The sequence below is a fragment of the Larimichthys crocea genome, chromosome XII (genome assembly GCF_000972845.2).
Source record: "Larimichthys crocea isolate SSNF chromosome XII, L_crocea_2.0, whole genome shotgun sequence".
NCBI lineage: Eukaryota > Metazoa > Chordata > Actinopteri > Sciaenidae > Larimichthys > Larimichthys crocea.
This window is the reverse complement of record NC_040022.1, coordinates 21,798,770-21,811,298: the sequence shown is the minus strand read 5'-3', so window position 1 is coordinate 21,811,298 and position 12,529 is coordinate 21,798,770. Positions and strand designations below refer to the sequence as shown.

At 38.0% G+C, this 12,529-nt stretch overlaps 3 protein-coding genes and 1 long non-coding RNA gene across 7 annotated transcripts in view; 1 reads left to right on the top strand and 3 right to left on the bottom strand.

Annotated features, from left to right (window-relative positions):
* LOC104929807 (septin-9) overlaps nt 1-12,529 on the top strand; it is a 95,232-nt gene that overhangs the window by 49,249 nt on the left and 33,454 nt on the right. The gene's annotated exons all lie outside the window — the stretch shown is intronic.
* LOC113747162 (uncharacterized) lies at nt 3,368-5,450 on the bottom strand. Its single transcript, XR_003463399.1, has 2 exons — nt 5,302-5,450; nt 3,368-4,837 (listed from the first exon to the last, which is right to left on the bottom strand). It is a non-coding gene; the product is annotated as an uncharacterized LOC113747162 (long non-coding RNA).
* On the bottom strand, nt 6,378-8,237 carry LOC109139203 (uncharacterized). Its single transcript, XM_027285815.1, has 2 exons — nt 8,139-8,237; nt 6,378-7,626 (listed from the first exon to the last, which is right to left on the bottom strand). Exon 2 carries the CDS (start codon nt 7,623-7,625, stop codon nt 6,669-6,671), a length of 957 nt encoding a protein of 318 aa, XP_027141616.1. The 5' UTR covers nt 7,626; nt 8,139-8,237; the 3' UTR covers nt 6,378-6,668.
* On the bottom strand, nt 9,201-11,234 carry LOC113747161 (uncharacterized). Its single transcript, XM_027285812.1, has 2 exons — nt 11,078-11,234; nt 9,201-10,522 (listed from the first exon to the last, which is right to left on the bottom strand). The coding sequence occupies exon 2, from the start codon at nt 10,519-10,521 to the stop codon at nt 9,502-9,504; it is 1,020 nt and encodes a 339-aa protein (XP_027141613.1). The 5' UTR covers nt 10,522; nt 11,078-11,234; the 3' UTR covers nt 9,201-9,501.

Here is a 12,529-nt window from a genome sequence, read left to right as displayed (position 1 = left end):
AAAAACAACAGACGGAAAACAACAAACACGGGAAATCAACAACAGACCAGAAACAGACGAGATGACTGCGGTCAATGTGCTTCAACAATCGTCTGTGTCTTAATTTTTTTTGTTGTCTAGCCATTCTTTACAATGTATATGGCAACAAATGAGGGAGACCAATGAACCCAGCACAACTTAAAAGGTCCAGTGTGTAGGATTGGCGTCTGGCATCTAGTAGTGCAGTCAGTTGATGATTGCAACACACAGAACACACAAAAGGCCCTATCTAGAGCCAGTATTTAGTATGTCTGTTCTGGCGGCTTATTCTAAAGGTAACAAAAAATATAATGATTCTTATTTTCATGTGAAAATACACTAATGAAAACATTGTTGTGCATATTATATTGCATTTCTGCCATATTCCATAAATAGAGCCCCCTAAATCTTTACACACTGGACCTTTAAAAAAAATTTGATAAAGCCTCAATATAATATGCTTGTGATAAAAAGCTTAATACTTTAAAATAACCTATTTTAAACTTTGTGTCCACCATGTTGAACTTCTACGTTCTACAGTGGCCCAGAATGGACAACTAAACACTGGCTCTAGGTACGGCCCTCCAACAAGTTGTGTATACTGTATGTGTATAATGTTTTGTTTCAAGTCGATGTGAAAAGCAATTATAGTTGTAGAAAGCATCTTATTCCTGCAAAATAAAGATCATGCTTTTATATTTTGATTTCTTTATTAAGTGTCCTTTCATCCATAAATGCAAAAAAACACACTAAATACTTTAAAAAAGTTCTCAAGGTGACATCTTCAAAATTGTTTTAATTTACCAACAGTCCCAAACTGTTTAATATAAATGTCAACAACAAAAAAAAATCCTCTCATTTAAACAGCTAGACTAGACCAAAGACTACTTGACATGTGTGCTTAATTAAACAAAATCTATTTTCAAAATTGTTGCTGATTAACATTCTGACTACAGCATACTGCACTTCCTGCCAAGTACACACAACCAAACACCAAAACGTCCTTCAGGCTTACGGCTGGCAGAGATAAATACTTTGATTTGTCTTACTTATTCTCTCAAAGGACACTCATAAAATTCCCAATTGACTCAGAGCTACTTTCTCTTTACCAGAGATGTATAGTAACGAAGTGGAACTACTTAAGTACTGTACTTAAGTATTAAAAATGCAGTATCTGCTTTTTTGGAGTATTATGTTTTTTTTCCCCCAACTTCTCACTTTTACTGCACTACATATTTTTGTGATTTATACTTTTACTCCGAAATCATTTTTCATGTGCTGAATCGTTACTCGTGACTATTGTAGCGTCCAGCCGGACACGTGATGAATGACGAGGCGTTATTCAACAAACCTGCAATTATTGCTGAACGTTTGGTCAGGACTCGGTTACTGTCGGCCGTAACCACGCCAAAAAACAACATAACAGTCCGGTCTCACACATCACCTCGCTCGTGCGCCGTACTTCATACACCTGACTCACCCAGGTGCGCGCCTCTCTCACCTGCTCCCCCGCCCCCTCGCTCTCGCATTCATTCAACGCATTCACAGACCATGGGAATTCACGAACTCTACCATGTGTAATGGAAAATTTATATTACATGATAGTGTGTTTTTTATACTCATATATAGCCATGTTTGATATCAGTAATATTCAAAGAGTTTTTGAAGTATAAAACTGTGTGCCTTGTTTGTTTCACTCAGTCCTTGCACTTAGAAATCTCTCTCTCATTTATGCAGGTTCTTTGTAGAAGTAGTTTTTTGATGTATAAATTTGACCTTGGTTCTCACGTCCAGCAGAGCTTGTTCGTGAGGTTTGATAGGGATGAACACACTCCATTGTAACCACCTGTTACATTAGATAAGTTAAGACTTAAATAGCATTTTTTTTTACATACTTCTACTTGCAATACTTAAGTACAGAAAGTAAAAGTACAAGTACTGTTGTTTATTATTTCAAATATTTATTAAGGCACAACTTCTAATGTTACAGTGCTACAATGTTCATGTGTTGCTGAAATTTGAAGCAATTTACCGACACAAAATAAGGATTTTATTCTTGCAAGAGGAACAGTTCTACAAATGCACAAGACAGTCTGCAGAAAATGTTCAGGGTGGGGCAGTCCCACACTGATTCTTATACATTTCTAGGGAGTATTCGTCATTATTATGATTTACTTATCTAACTGTACCAGGTGGTTACAATGGAGTGTGTTCATCCCTATCAAACCTCACGAACAAGCTCTGCTGGACCGTGAGAACCAAGGTCAAGTTTATACATCAAAAAACTACTTCTACAAAGAACATGCATAAATGAGAGAGATATTTCTAAGTGCAAGGTACTGAGTGAAACTAAACAAGGCACACAGTGTTATACTTCAAAAACTCTTTGAATATTACTGATATCAAACATGGCTATATATGAGTATAAAAGAACACACTATCATGTAATATAAATTTTCCATTACACATGGTAGAGTTCTGTGAATTCCCATGGTCTGTGAATGCGTCTGAATGAATGCGAGAGCGAGGGGGCGGGGGAGCAGGTGAGAGAGCGCGCACCTGGGTGAGTCAGGTGTATGAAGTATGGCGCACGAGCGAGGTTGATGTCTGAGACCGGGACTGTTATGTTGTTTTTTTGGCGTGGTTACGGCCGACAGTAACCGAGTCCTGTTACCAAACCGTTCAGCAATAATTGCAGGTTTGTTGAATAACGCCTCGTCATTCATCACGTGTCCGGCTGGACGCTACAATAGTAACGAGTAACGATTTAGCACATGAAAAATGATTGGAGTAAAAGTATTAAATTCATCAAAAATATGTAGTGCAGTAAAAGTGGAAGTTGGGGGAAAAACATAATACTCCAAAAAAGTACAGATACTGCATTTTAATACTTAAGTATAGTACTTAAGTGGTTCCACTTCGTTACTATACATCTCTGGTAAAGAGAGAAGTAGCTCTGAGTCAATTGGGAATTTTATGAGCGTGTCGTTTGAGAGCATAAGTAAGACAAATCAAAGTATTTATCTCTGCCAGCCGTAAGCCTGAAGGACGTTTTGAGTTTGTTTGTGTGTACTTGGCAGGAATGTGCAGTATGCGTGTAGTCAGAATGTTAATCAGCAACAATTTTGAAAATAGATTTTGTTTAATTAAGCACACATGTCAAGTAGTCTTTGGTCTAGTCTAGCTGTTTAAATGAGAGGATTTTTTTTTTTGTTGTTGATCATTTTATATTAAACAGTTTGGGACTGTTGGTAAATTAAAACTATTTTGAAGATGTCACCTTGAGAACTTTTTAAAGTATTTAGTGTGTTTTTTGCATTTATGGATGAAAGGACACTTAATAAAGAAATCAAAATATATAAAGCATGATCTTTATTTTGCAGGAATAAGATGCTTTCTACAAACTATAATTGCTTTTCACATCGACTATGAAACAAAACATTATACACATACAGTATACACAACTTGTTGGAGGGCCGTACCTAGAGCCAGTGTTTAGTTGTCCATTCTGGGCAACTGTAGAATGTAGAAGTTCAACATGGTGGACACAAAGTTTAAAAAATAGGTTATTTTAAAGTATTAAGCTTTTTATCAAAAGCATATTATACTGAGGCTTTATACTAAGGTCCAGTGTGTAAAGATTTAGGGGGCTCTATTTATGGAATATGGCAGAAATGCAATATAATATGCACAACAATGTTTTCATTGGTGTATTTTCACATAAAAATAAGAATCATTATATTTTTGTTACCTTTTTAGAATAGGCCGCCAGAACAGACATATTAAATACTGACTCTAGATAGGGACTTTTGTGTGTTCTGTGTGTTTTGTGGCCATCAGAGGGTGAGGCAAAGGGGTTGCAATCATCAACTGACTGCACTACTAGATGCCAGATGCCAATCCTACACACTGGACCTTTTTAAGTTGTGCTGGGTTCATTGGTCTCCCTCATTTGTTGCCATATACATTGTAAAGAATGGCTAGACCAACAAAAAAAATTAAGACATAGACGATTGTTGAAGCACATTGACCGCAGTCATCTTGTCTGTTTCCTGGTCTGTTGTTGATTTCCCGTGTTTTGTTGTTTTCCGGTCTGTTGTTTCGCTGGTTGGAGGAGCAATTTTCTTCGATCACAATAAACAGCAGTAGTCCAAGGCAAGCAAGGTTACCCCATGTGTGTCTGATGTCATTATATTGGAAGTCATCAATGTTTCTTCCATAGCGATGTCTGAGATGCAACAGTGGCCGTTGTCGTCCTCTCACTGAAAACTCTCTGATCTGTCCTAAGAGGTTAGTAGTGATCTGGTAAGTATGATCTGGATCATAAGGTGTCCCCTGATAGTCGTTAGTATCATAATGCTGTGTGATATACACCTGCTCTACTCTATGCAAATCTCCCTGTCTGGTTTCCTGGACTCTAATTATGATCCTGTCCCTGTTATCTCCCATATACTCAGTAGGGGGATCAAGAACATACGATGGAAGCTCTTCGTGCGTGACTTCATAGAGATTTCCAATAGTGTAGTACTCACTTCCCCGAGGCAGTGGGTCCAACATTCCCTCATAGTTTCCGTAATGATGTGAGCCATAATCTCCACGGTTTGGGTCAAAGTTCAGCCATATGACACTGTCACTGTCAATCTCAACTATGTTGGCAAACCAGTGGAGCAGCACAAGACTGTGCTTGGGCACAGACGAGCCAAAGTCGATATTCTTCAAACCATTGATTGATTTGACCTTTGGTACAGCTGACACAGAGGTCAGGGCAAGCAACAGAGCTACACAGCAACTCAAGACTCCTCCTGACATCTTCATCATCCTGTTGAGATATTTTAAAAGTTATTGCCCAGACTATAGACTCTCAATCCATACATGTATTTTGACTTGAGATGCTTCAAATGATAATTTCTGTGATTTGATAAATGTATTTTACTATCCGTTTTCATTTTGATAAATGGGTCATTCTAACACCTAAAGGATAGGTTGACAGGGCATATGAACACTGAAAAAGGTTTTACATGCCATTATTCCTCCTGCTCAAATCAAATCCTTAGTCCTTATTCTGTTAAGTTAATCTTGTGTTAATATAGGGCAGTTTAAGTGACTAATTTAAATATTTTTAGAGCAAAATTCCCTCTCTGTTTCCTTGTTGAGTTTTGCTGGAGGGATAGTAACACAAATACAAGAGAACTCTCACAAAGAAGGCTAGATAAGTACGTCACCATCCATGAAAAATAGTGTCATCATGAGTTAAAAACTAGAGAACAGAAAATAAGAACTCACTTGCGTTCTGGTGTCTGCTGCCGTCGCGTATCTGAACCCTGTGTTTGTGTGAGAGCAAGCAGTGAGAGTGGGCAGCTCTAGTTTCCTCGTAAATGAAACTGAAAGTGTTGCTGATGGTTACAGAAAGTTTGATAATACAGCTGTTTAAATGAAGCTTTCCTCTGTATTCAAGAAAAGTAGTACTCCCTGTTGGTGTTTGTTATGTTTGCAGAATTGCAAACTATTTACAGTTTTTAGTTGAATAATTCTGTAAAGAAAGAAGTAGTTTTGTGAGTCAATTGGGAATTTTCTGAGCAAGTTTAGGACGGAAACTAGTCAGTGAGTGTGTGTGTGTGTCCTTTGGACTGCAGAGTGAAGATGTGTTTTCATTTATTTTATTTTTGTCACAACCTCAGACACAAATCTGGTAGACTAAAATGCACGACTCTGGGGCTGATGAAGATGTAACGAAAAGGGAATTTATTTGTCCAAAAAAGTAATCAAACAAAAGACACTCTCAAAGAGGATAATAAATGCAAACAAAAAATTATCTTAAGGGAAATCAAAAACATAGAGTAATAAGACAGGAAGTGCTTGAAACATGAAACACTAAACATGAACATGACTAACATTAACACAACAGACGAGACGCAACAAATTAGCAGTTTTTGGTTGAATAATTCTTTAAATAGATAATTATAAGAGTCGCACTGTTTTTTTTCTTGATTAAAATTCTTCTTGAATATTAAAGTTTATTCTTCTACCACAAAATGTTCTACCGCCGCACATACATGTCATAACTTAATCACCAAATCTGAGGTATCGTTGCCTGAACATAAAGTAAAATATTTGCAATTATTTTAATGTCAGATTTTCTATTTTTTGTTTTTCTTAATGCTTGTATCAGTCTAAATTGTATCAGTGGGGAATTTGGCATTTTGCCAACACAGAGTGTGCCAGAAATTCTGACTTGAGAGACGGGCAAAAGATCTCCTGCTGGATTTATAGTGGTTTTCGACCACTTCTTCAGCAGTTTTTTAAGGTTAATGCTGATTCATCCAATATTATCCTATTCATGAAGGGAGATACCTACATCCTTTTTTTTTTTTTTAAGAAAGTAGTTTTGATTGCAATGTTTACTTTTTCAGTTCAGGTTTTGCTTTCAATACCACTGTCACTGTTCCCAATCAGCTTAAGTTGTGATTGATCATGGCTCTTATCGTCATTGAAAAGGTCCACCATCACACGAGGTTATGATATTACAATATATAACATATATTACAATTATACAATATTAATATTGTAGGATAGTCGCGTGTAGACCCACAGTCTCTGTCTCAGTCTCAACCAAGACAGTATCTAGAAACATTGGTCCTCCAATTTTTTTATCACCGCTTTAGGAAATAAATGCACAACAAAATAATTAGAGCTAAAATGAATAATACAATACAGCAGATCACTAGCCAATTACAAGGACACTCACACACTGTGTTTTCTGATCCGTTGTTAATTTCCCATCTTATGTTGTCTTCTGATCCGTTGTTGATTTCCAATCTGGTGTCTTCCGGACTGTTGTTTTCCCATCTGATGTTATCTTCCGGTCTTCTATCGTTTTCCGATCTGTTGTTTCGTTGGTTAGAGGAGTACTTTTCTTCAATCACAATAAACAACAGTAGTCCAAGGCAAACAAGGTCACCCCATTCGTCTCTGATGTCATTAACCTGGAAGTCATCAATGTTTCTTCCATAGCGATGTCTGAGATACGACAGTGACTGTTGTTCTTCTTCTACTGAAAACTCTCTGATCTGTCTCAAGAGGTTAGTAGTGATCTGGTAGGTATGATCTGGATCATATCTTGACCCTTGGTGTTCAGATGTGTCATAATGCTGTGTGATATACACTTGGTCTACTCTATGCAAACCTCTCCATCCTCTGTCCTGGACTCTAAATATGATCCTGTCCCTGTTATCTCCCGCATACTCACTTGGAGGATTGCGAACATAAGCTGGAAGTTGCTCAGACGTGTCTTCCAAGAGATTTCCAATAGTGTAGTACCGGTATCCCCGAGGCAGTTGGTTCAACATCCTCTCATCGTTGCGGTAGTGATGTAAGCCATAATCTTCACAGTTTGGGTCAAAGTTCAGCCATATGTCATTGTCACTGTCAATCTCAACTGTGTTGGCAAACCAGTGGAGCAGCACAAGACTGTGCTTGGGCACAGATGTGCCAAAGTTGATTTTCTTCAAACCATTGATTGATTTGAGCTTTTGTACAGCTGACACGGAGGTCAGGGCAAGCAACAGAGCTACACAGCAACTCGTGACTCCTCCTGACATCTTCATCATCCTGTTGAGATATTTTAAAAGTTATTGTCCAGACTGTAGACCCCCAATCCATACTTGTATTATTAACTTGAGATACATCAAATGATTATTTACATAATTTGTTAAATTTATTTTTGCTATCTTTTATTTTTAATAAATGCGTCATTCTAACACCTAAAGGATAGATTTACAATGTCTGTCTTAAAACAGTAGTCAGCTCATACGCACACCAAAACAGGTTTTACTTATTATTCCTCCTGCTTGTATTTCCCAAAAGAGTCAGTACAGTATTAGAAAGGAATCCTAATTTTTGCCCAGTTTAAGAGATGGGGTACGATATGTACAAAAAAGTTTTCCAAAGTTAATCTGAAGTTAATATGAGGCTTTGTCAACCCAAGTTAATCCATTTAAGTTAGTGTCCTTCAAAGTCTACTTGGTGCAAAATTCCCTCTCTGTGTTTCCTTGTTGAGTTTTTCTCATGTTGAGACAAGAGCTAACAAACAGAAAATTAGAGCGAACAATAGGAGAGCTCACCTTGTTAGTCTGTCGTCAAGTATCACACAAACACAGGCTGTGTTTTGTATTTATGTATCCCACAACAACACACACCCTTTGTTTGATAGGATAGGTTGAGCGCAGTCAGTTCCAAGTTATTCGTAAATGAAACTGAAAGCATTTTTAGTGGTTACAGAAAGTTTGATCACACAACTGTTTGGATGAAACTTTGTGAAAGTGTTTAGTTGTAGTTGCCTTTATCGGACAGTACACGGTAGAAGCTACCAGAAATTATGAATTGTGAGACGATCTCCTGGATTTTTGAACTGTGGATGTTTTTGACCACTACTTCAGCAGGGTGCCCAGTTTAAAGGTTAATACTGATTTATTTATCCAATCAAATCCCATAAATAAAAGTTTTTTTTAAAGTTGTTTTAAAAGAAGACGCGTTTTTTTTTCACAGTTTTTTTTATTTACATGCATTTCTTAACCCCAAACACACATACAGTACAAGGCTCATAGACATGCACATGTGGAGAGAGAGATGGTGGAGTGATGAGCAGCCAGCCAGAGCAGTTGGGGGGGGGGGTTCGGTGCCTTGCTCAAGGGCACCTCGGCAGTGCCCAGGAGGTGAACTGGCACCTCTCCAGCTACGAGTCCACCTTCCATATTTTTTTTCCCATGCTGCACTTGAACCGGCCACCCTCCGACTCCCAAGCCAAGTCTCTATGGACTGAGCTGCTGCCGCCCCTCAAACAGTGCCATGTTAGTAAAAGCCTGCAGGTTTTCAGTCCAAGCGCCATCATATTTCACTGATCACCCCTTTCTCTCTTGGTGAGGAAGATGTGCTGATCACTGATCAGTTTTTTGAATAACCGACTCACTTGGACTGAAACCATGAAGACACTCTGCCCTTGACAGCACACAGTTTGAGATGGGTTATTTAAAGTATTTTGGCCTTTCATCACAATCATGTTATACCAAGGCTATATCTCAATCCAAACTCAACAGTTGGCACCTCCCCTCCACGTCAAAACAGTGACAGAGAATTGAAACTTAAAATAACTGACACTGAATAGAAACCGTCGACGTACACACATAAAACAAACTGAATGGTAATTTTAATGTTAAACTTTTTCAGTGAAACTTCTTTCCGTGTTATTACAATACTCTTTGAATACATGTGCTTGAATACCAGTGTTTACATTTTCAGTTCACATCTTGTTTTTTAAATAAGAAAATCTAGACTCACTGTCCTGGCTGCACACTTCTTCTTCATACTGCCTGATTCACTGTTACAATGAAGTGGTGATTGACTGGCTCTTATTGTTCTTGAAAGCTACACCATCACACCGTGTACAGACCAGAGGTGGGAACCTTTTTTTCAGGCTATGTCTAGTGTTTATTTATGATATAAATACACAAAAAAAATAATTAATATAACTAAAATAAATCCACCAACCAAACAGCAGATCGATAAAGCTCGACAACGACGACAACGGCTCTGTGTGTTTTCTGATCTGTCGTTTTCCAGTCCGATGTCGTCTTCCACTCTGATGATGATTTCCCGTCTTTTGTTGTTTTCCAGTCTGTTGTTGATTTTTAGTCTGTTGTTGTGTTCTGGTCTTCTGACGTTGTGTTCTGGTCTTCTGTCGTTGTGTTCTGGTCTTTTGTTGTTGTGTTCCGGTTTTCTGTTGTGTTGTTGGTTGGAGGAGGACTTTTCTTCTATTATAATAAACAATAGCAGTCCAAGACAGGCAAGATTACCCCATGTTTGTCTGATGTAGGATTCATCCGCGTTACTTCCATAGCGGTTTCTCAGATACAACAGTGGCCGTTGTTCTTCTCTCACTGAAAACTCTCTGATTTGTCTTAAGAGGCGAGTTGTGACCAGGTAGGTATGATCTAGATCATAAATTGTCCCCTGATGTTCAGAAGTGGCATAATGCTGTGTGATATACACTTGATCTATCCTCTGCAAAGCTTCTCGTCCTGTGTTTTGCTCCTGGACTCTAATTATGATCCTATCCCTGTTTCCTCCCAGAAACTCATCTGGGGGATCGAGAACATAAGAGGGAAGTTGTCTGGATGTTTCTTGATTTAGATTTCCAACAGTGTAGTACTGGTATCTGACATTTCCACGAGGGAGTGGGTCCAACAACTCCTCATAGTTGCCGTAGTGATGTGAGCCATAATCTCTGCGGTTTGGGTCAAAGGTCAGCCATATGACATTGTTACTGTCAAGGTCAACTATGTTGGCAAACCAGTGGAGCAGCACAAGACTATGCTTGGGCACAGATTTGCCAAAGTTGATTTTCTTCAAATCGTTGATTGATTTGAGCTTTGGTACAGCTGACACGGAGGTCAGGGCAAGCAACAGAGCTACACAGCAACTGAAGACTCCTCCTGACATCTTCATCATCCTGTTGAGATATTTTAAAAATTATTGGTCACATTCATCCATACAGTAGATTCTCAATCCATGCATGTATTTGTAGCTCGAGGTGCTTCAATGTATTTCTTATTTCCATGATTTGATAATCTATTTCATAATATAAATACATTTGAATAGGTCATTGTAATAACTTAACCATAAGCTTACAATGATCTCAATAGTTAGGTGGCATAAATGACACCGGAACAGGTTTTGCGTCATGTTTACCAGTAACATTCAGGACAGCAATAGGAAGTAACCCTTATGTGCTTAGAGTCGAGTGAGTCAAGACAATCGTTTTATATTGATATTTCTGCTTTCAAGGGAAGAAAATGGAAAAAACCTCAGGAAGAGCAACTGAGGACCGATCCCTCTCCCAATACAGACAGACATGATATAGTCTACAAAATAGACCAGCATATTAAAACACAAAATTCTGAAGGATTGTAACACAAAGACTTAGGAGTCAAATTTCACTAATCAGGGGAAATAGTGTCATGATAAATAAATCAAAAACTAGCATTTAGAAATGAATAGAGCTCACCTGCGTTAGTCTGCTGCTGTCAGATTTCTGTCTCTGTGTGAGAGCAGGTCTAACTCTTTGTTTAGCTGAAAATGAAACTTACACAACAAGCATTACTCATTAGACTGGAAAAGGGAAGTGGTTTCAGTGTTTCTTCTGCCTCACCAGTTATGCCAGCCAGAGGAGGGGGGTTGAATAATTTATGTAAAGAAAGTCATCCTTTTTATGAGCAGGTTTTTGATTCAAACCACAGTGAATGTGTCCTTTGGACCGTAGGGTGATTATTTGTTTTAATGCCTGAGTAATCATTAGCCAATCCTCATAAAAAGTGTCTATACCAACAGATCTATTTGTAATACATAAAAAGCCTATCTGACATTAATTAATTTATGATTTAGATAGCATGAGAGTGTATTTGCACCGCTCATTTTTGGAGAAAAAAACCCCTATATCACACTCTGTCGTGTCCTGTTTTGCCAAAGACATGAAAACATGACAGCCTTAATGATTTAAATATATGTTATTGATAGTGAAAATGGCAAGAACATTCAGGAACTTTTATACGCGTATAACCAATGCAACCATTAGACACTGTCCTGTTCTGACACATCCTCCTCAAAATCACTATCAGCTTCCTGATCGTGGAAGATCTGATCAAGGACCTCTTCAGCTCAGGCACCTTTTTTAATCTTTATCACCTGCCTGCACACACACACACACACACACACACACACACACACACACAAATTTATTCTAATTTGTCTATTTTTAGATTATATTGTTACATTGCAGGTGCAAGTGCAACCTCTGTATGTATGACCACTCCTATGCTGTTTAACTATTTCACCGTTTCGAGTTTCTCCCCTGAACTCTGTCACCACTGTCCCGCACAAAATACACACAGACATAGAATATATAACAGTTTCACTGTTTCAAGATTCCCTAGAACAACAATTTTCCTTGATTTGACAGTGATTTGGGTCTAAGATCCATCAGTATGCTTTAACTGTATGTGTGTATTTTCTGTGATTGTCTGTAGAATGAGAAATAGTAAAAAAAAAAGTTCCCTTTAACTTAAAATAAAAACACTGCCATGAATCTAACTTACACATTATAGTTTATTGAACACTGCAGAAAGAAAGAGCTAAAAAAAACATTTTCCCAGTACCAATATTTCTGTAATAAAGACAGAATTCTCCTGTTATTAACAAACTGCAATCTTGTTAAAACAGATTTAAAACTTAAAATGTCCAACCCCTTAAACATTCATGGTGTAATAAAATGAACAGTCCTGTCAGGACATTTTGTAACTATGGACAGTCTCAGATAACAGATTATTTGGAAATCGCACTCTCCATGCTCGTTCCACCTAAACCCCTCCCCTCTACAGCAAAACAGTGCCGGAGAAATGAAACTGAATAGAAACTGTCAGCGTACACAAAAAAGACTGAAGGAAAAAAAATCTGAAGGTCA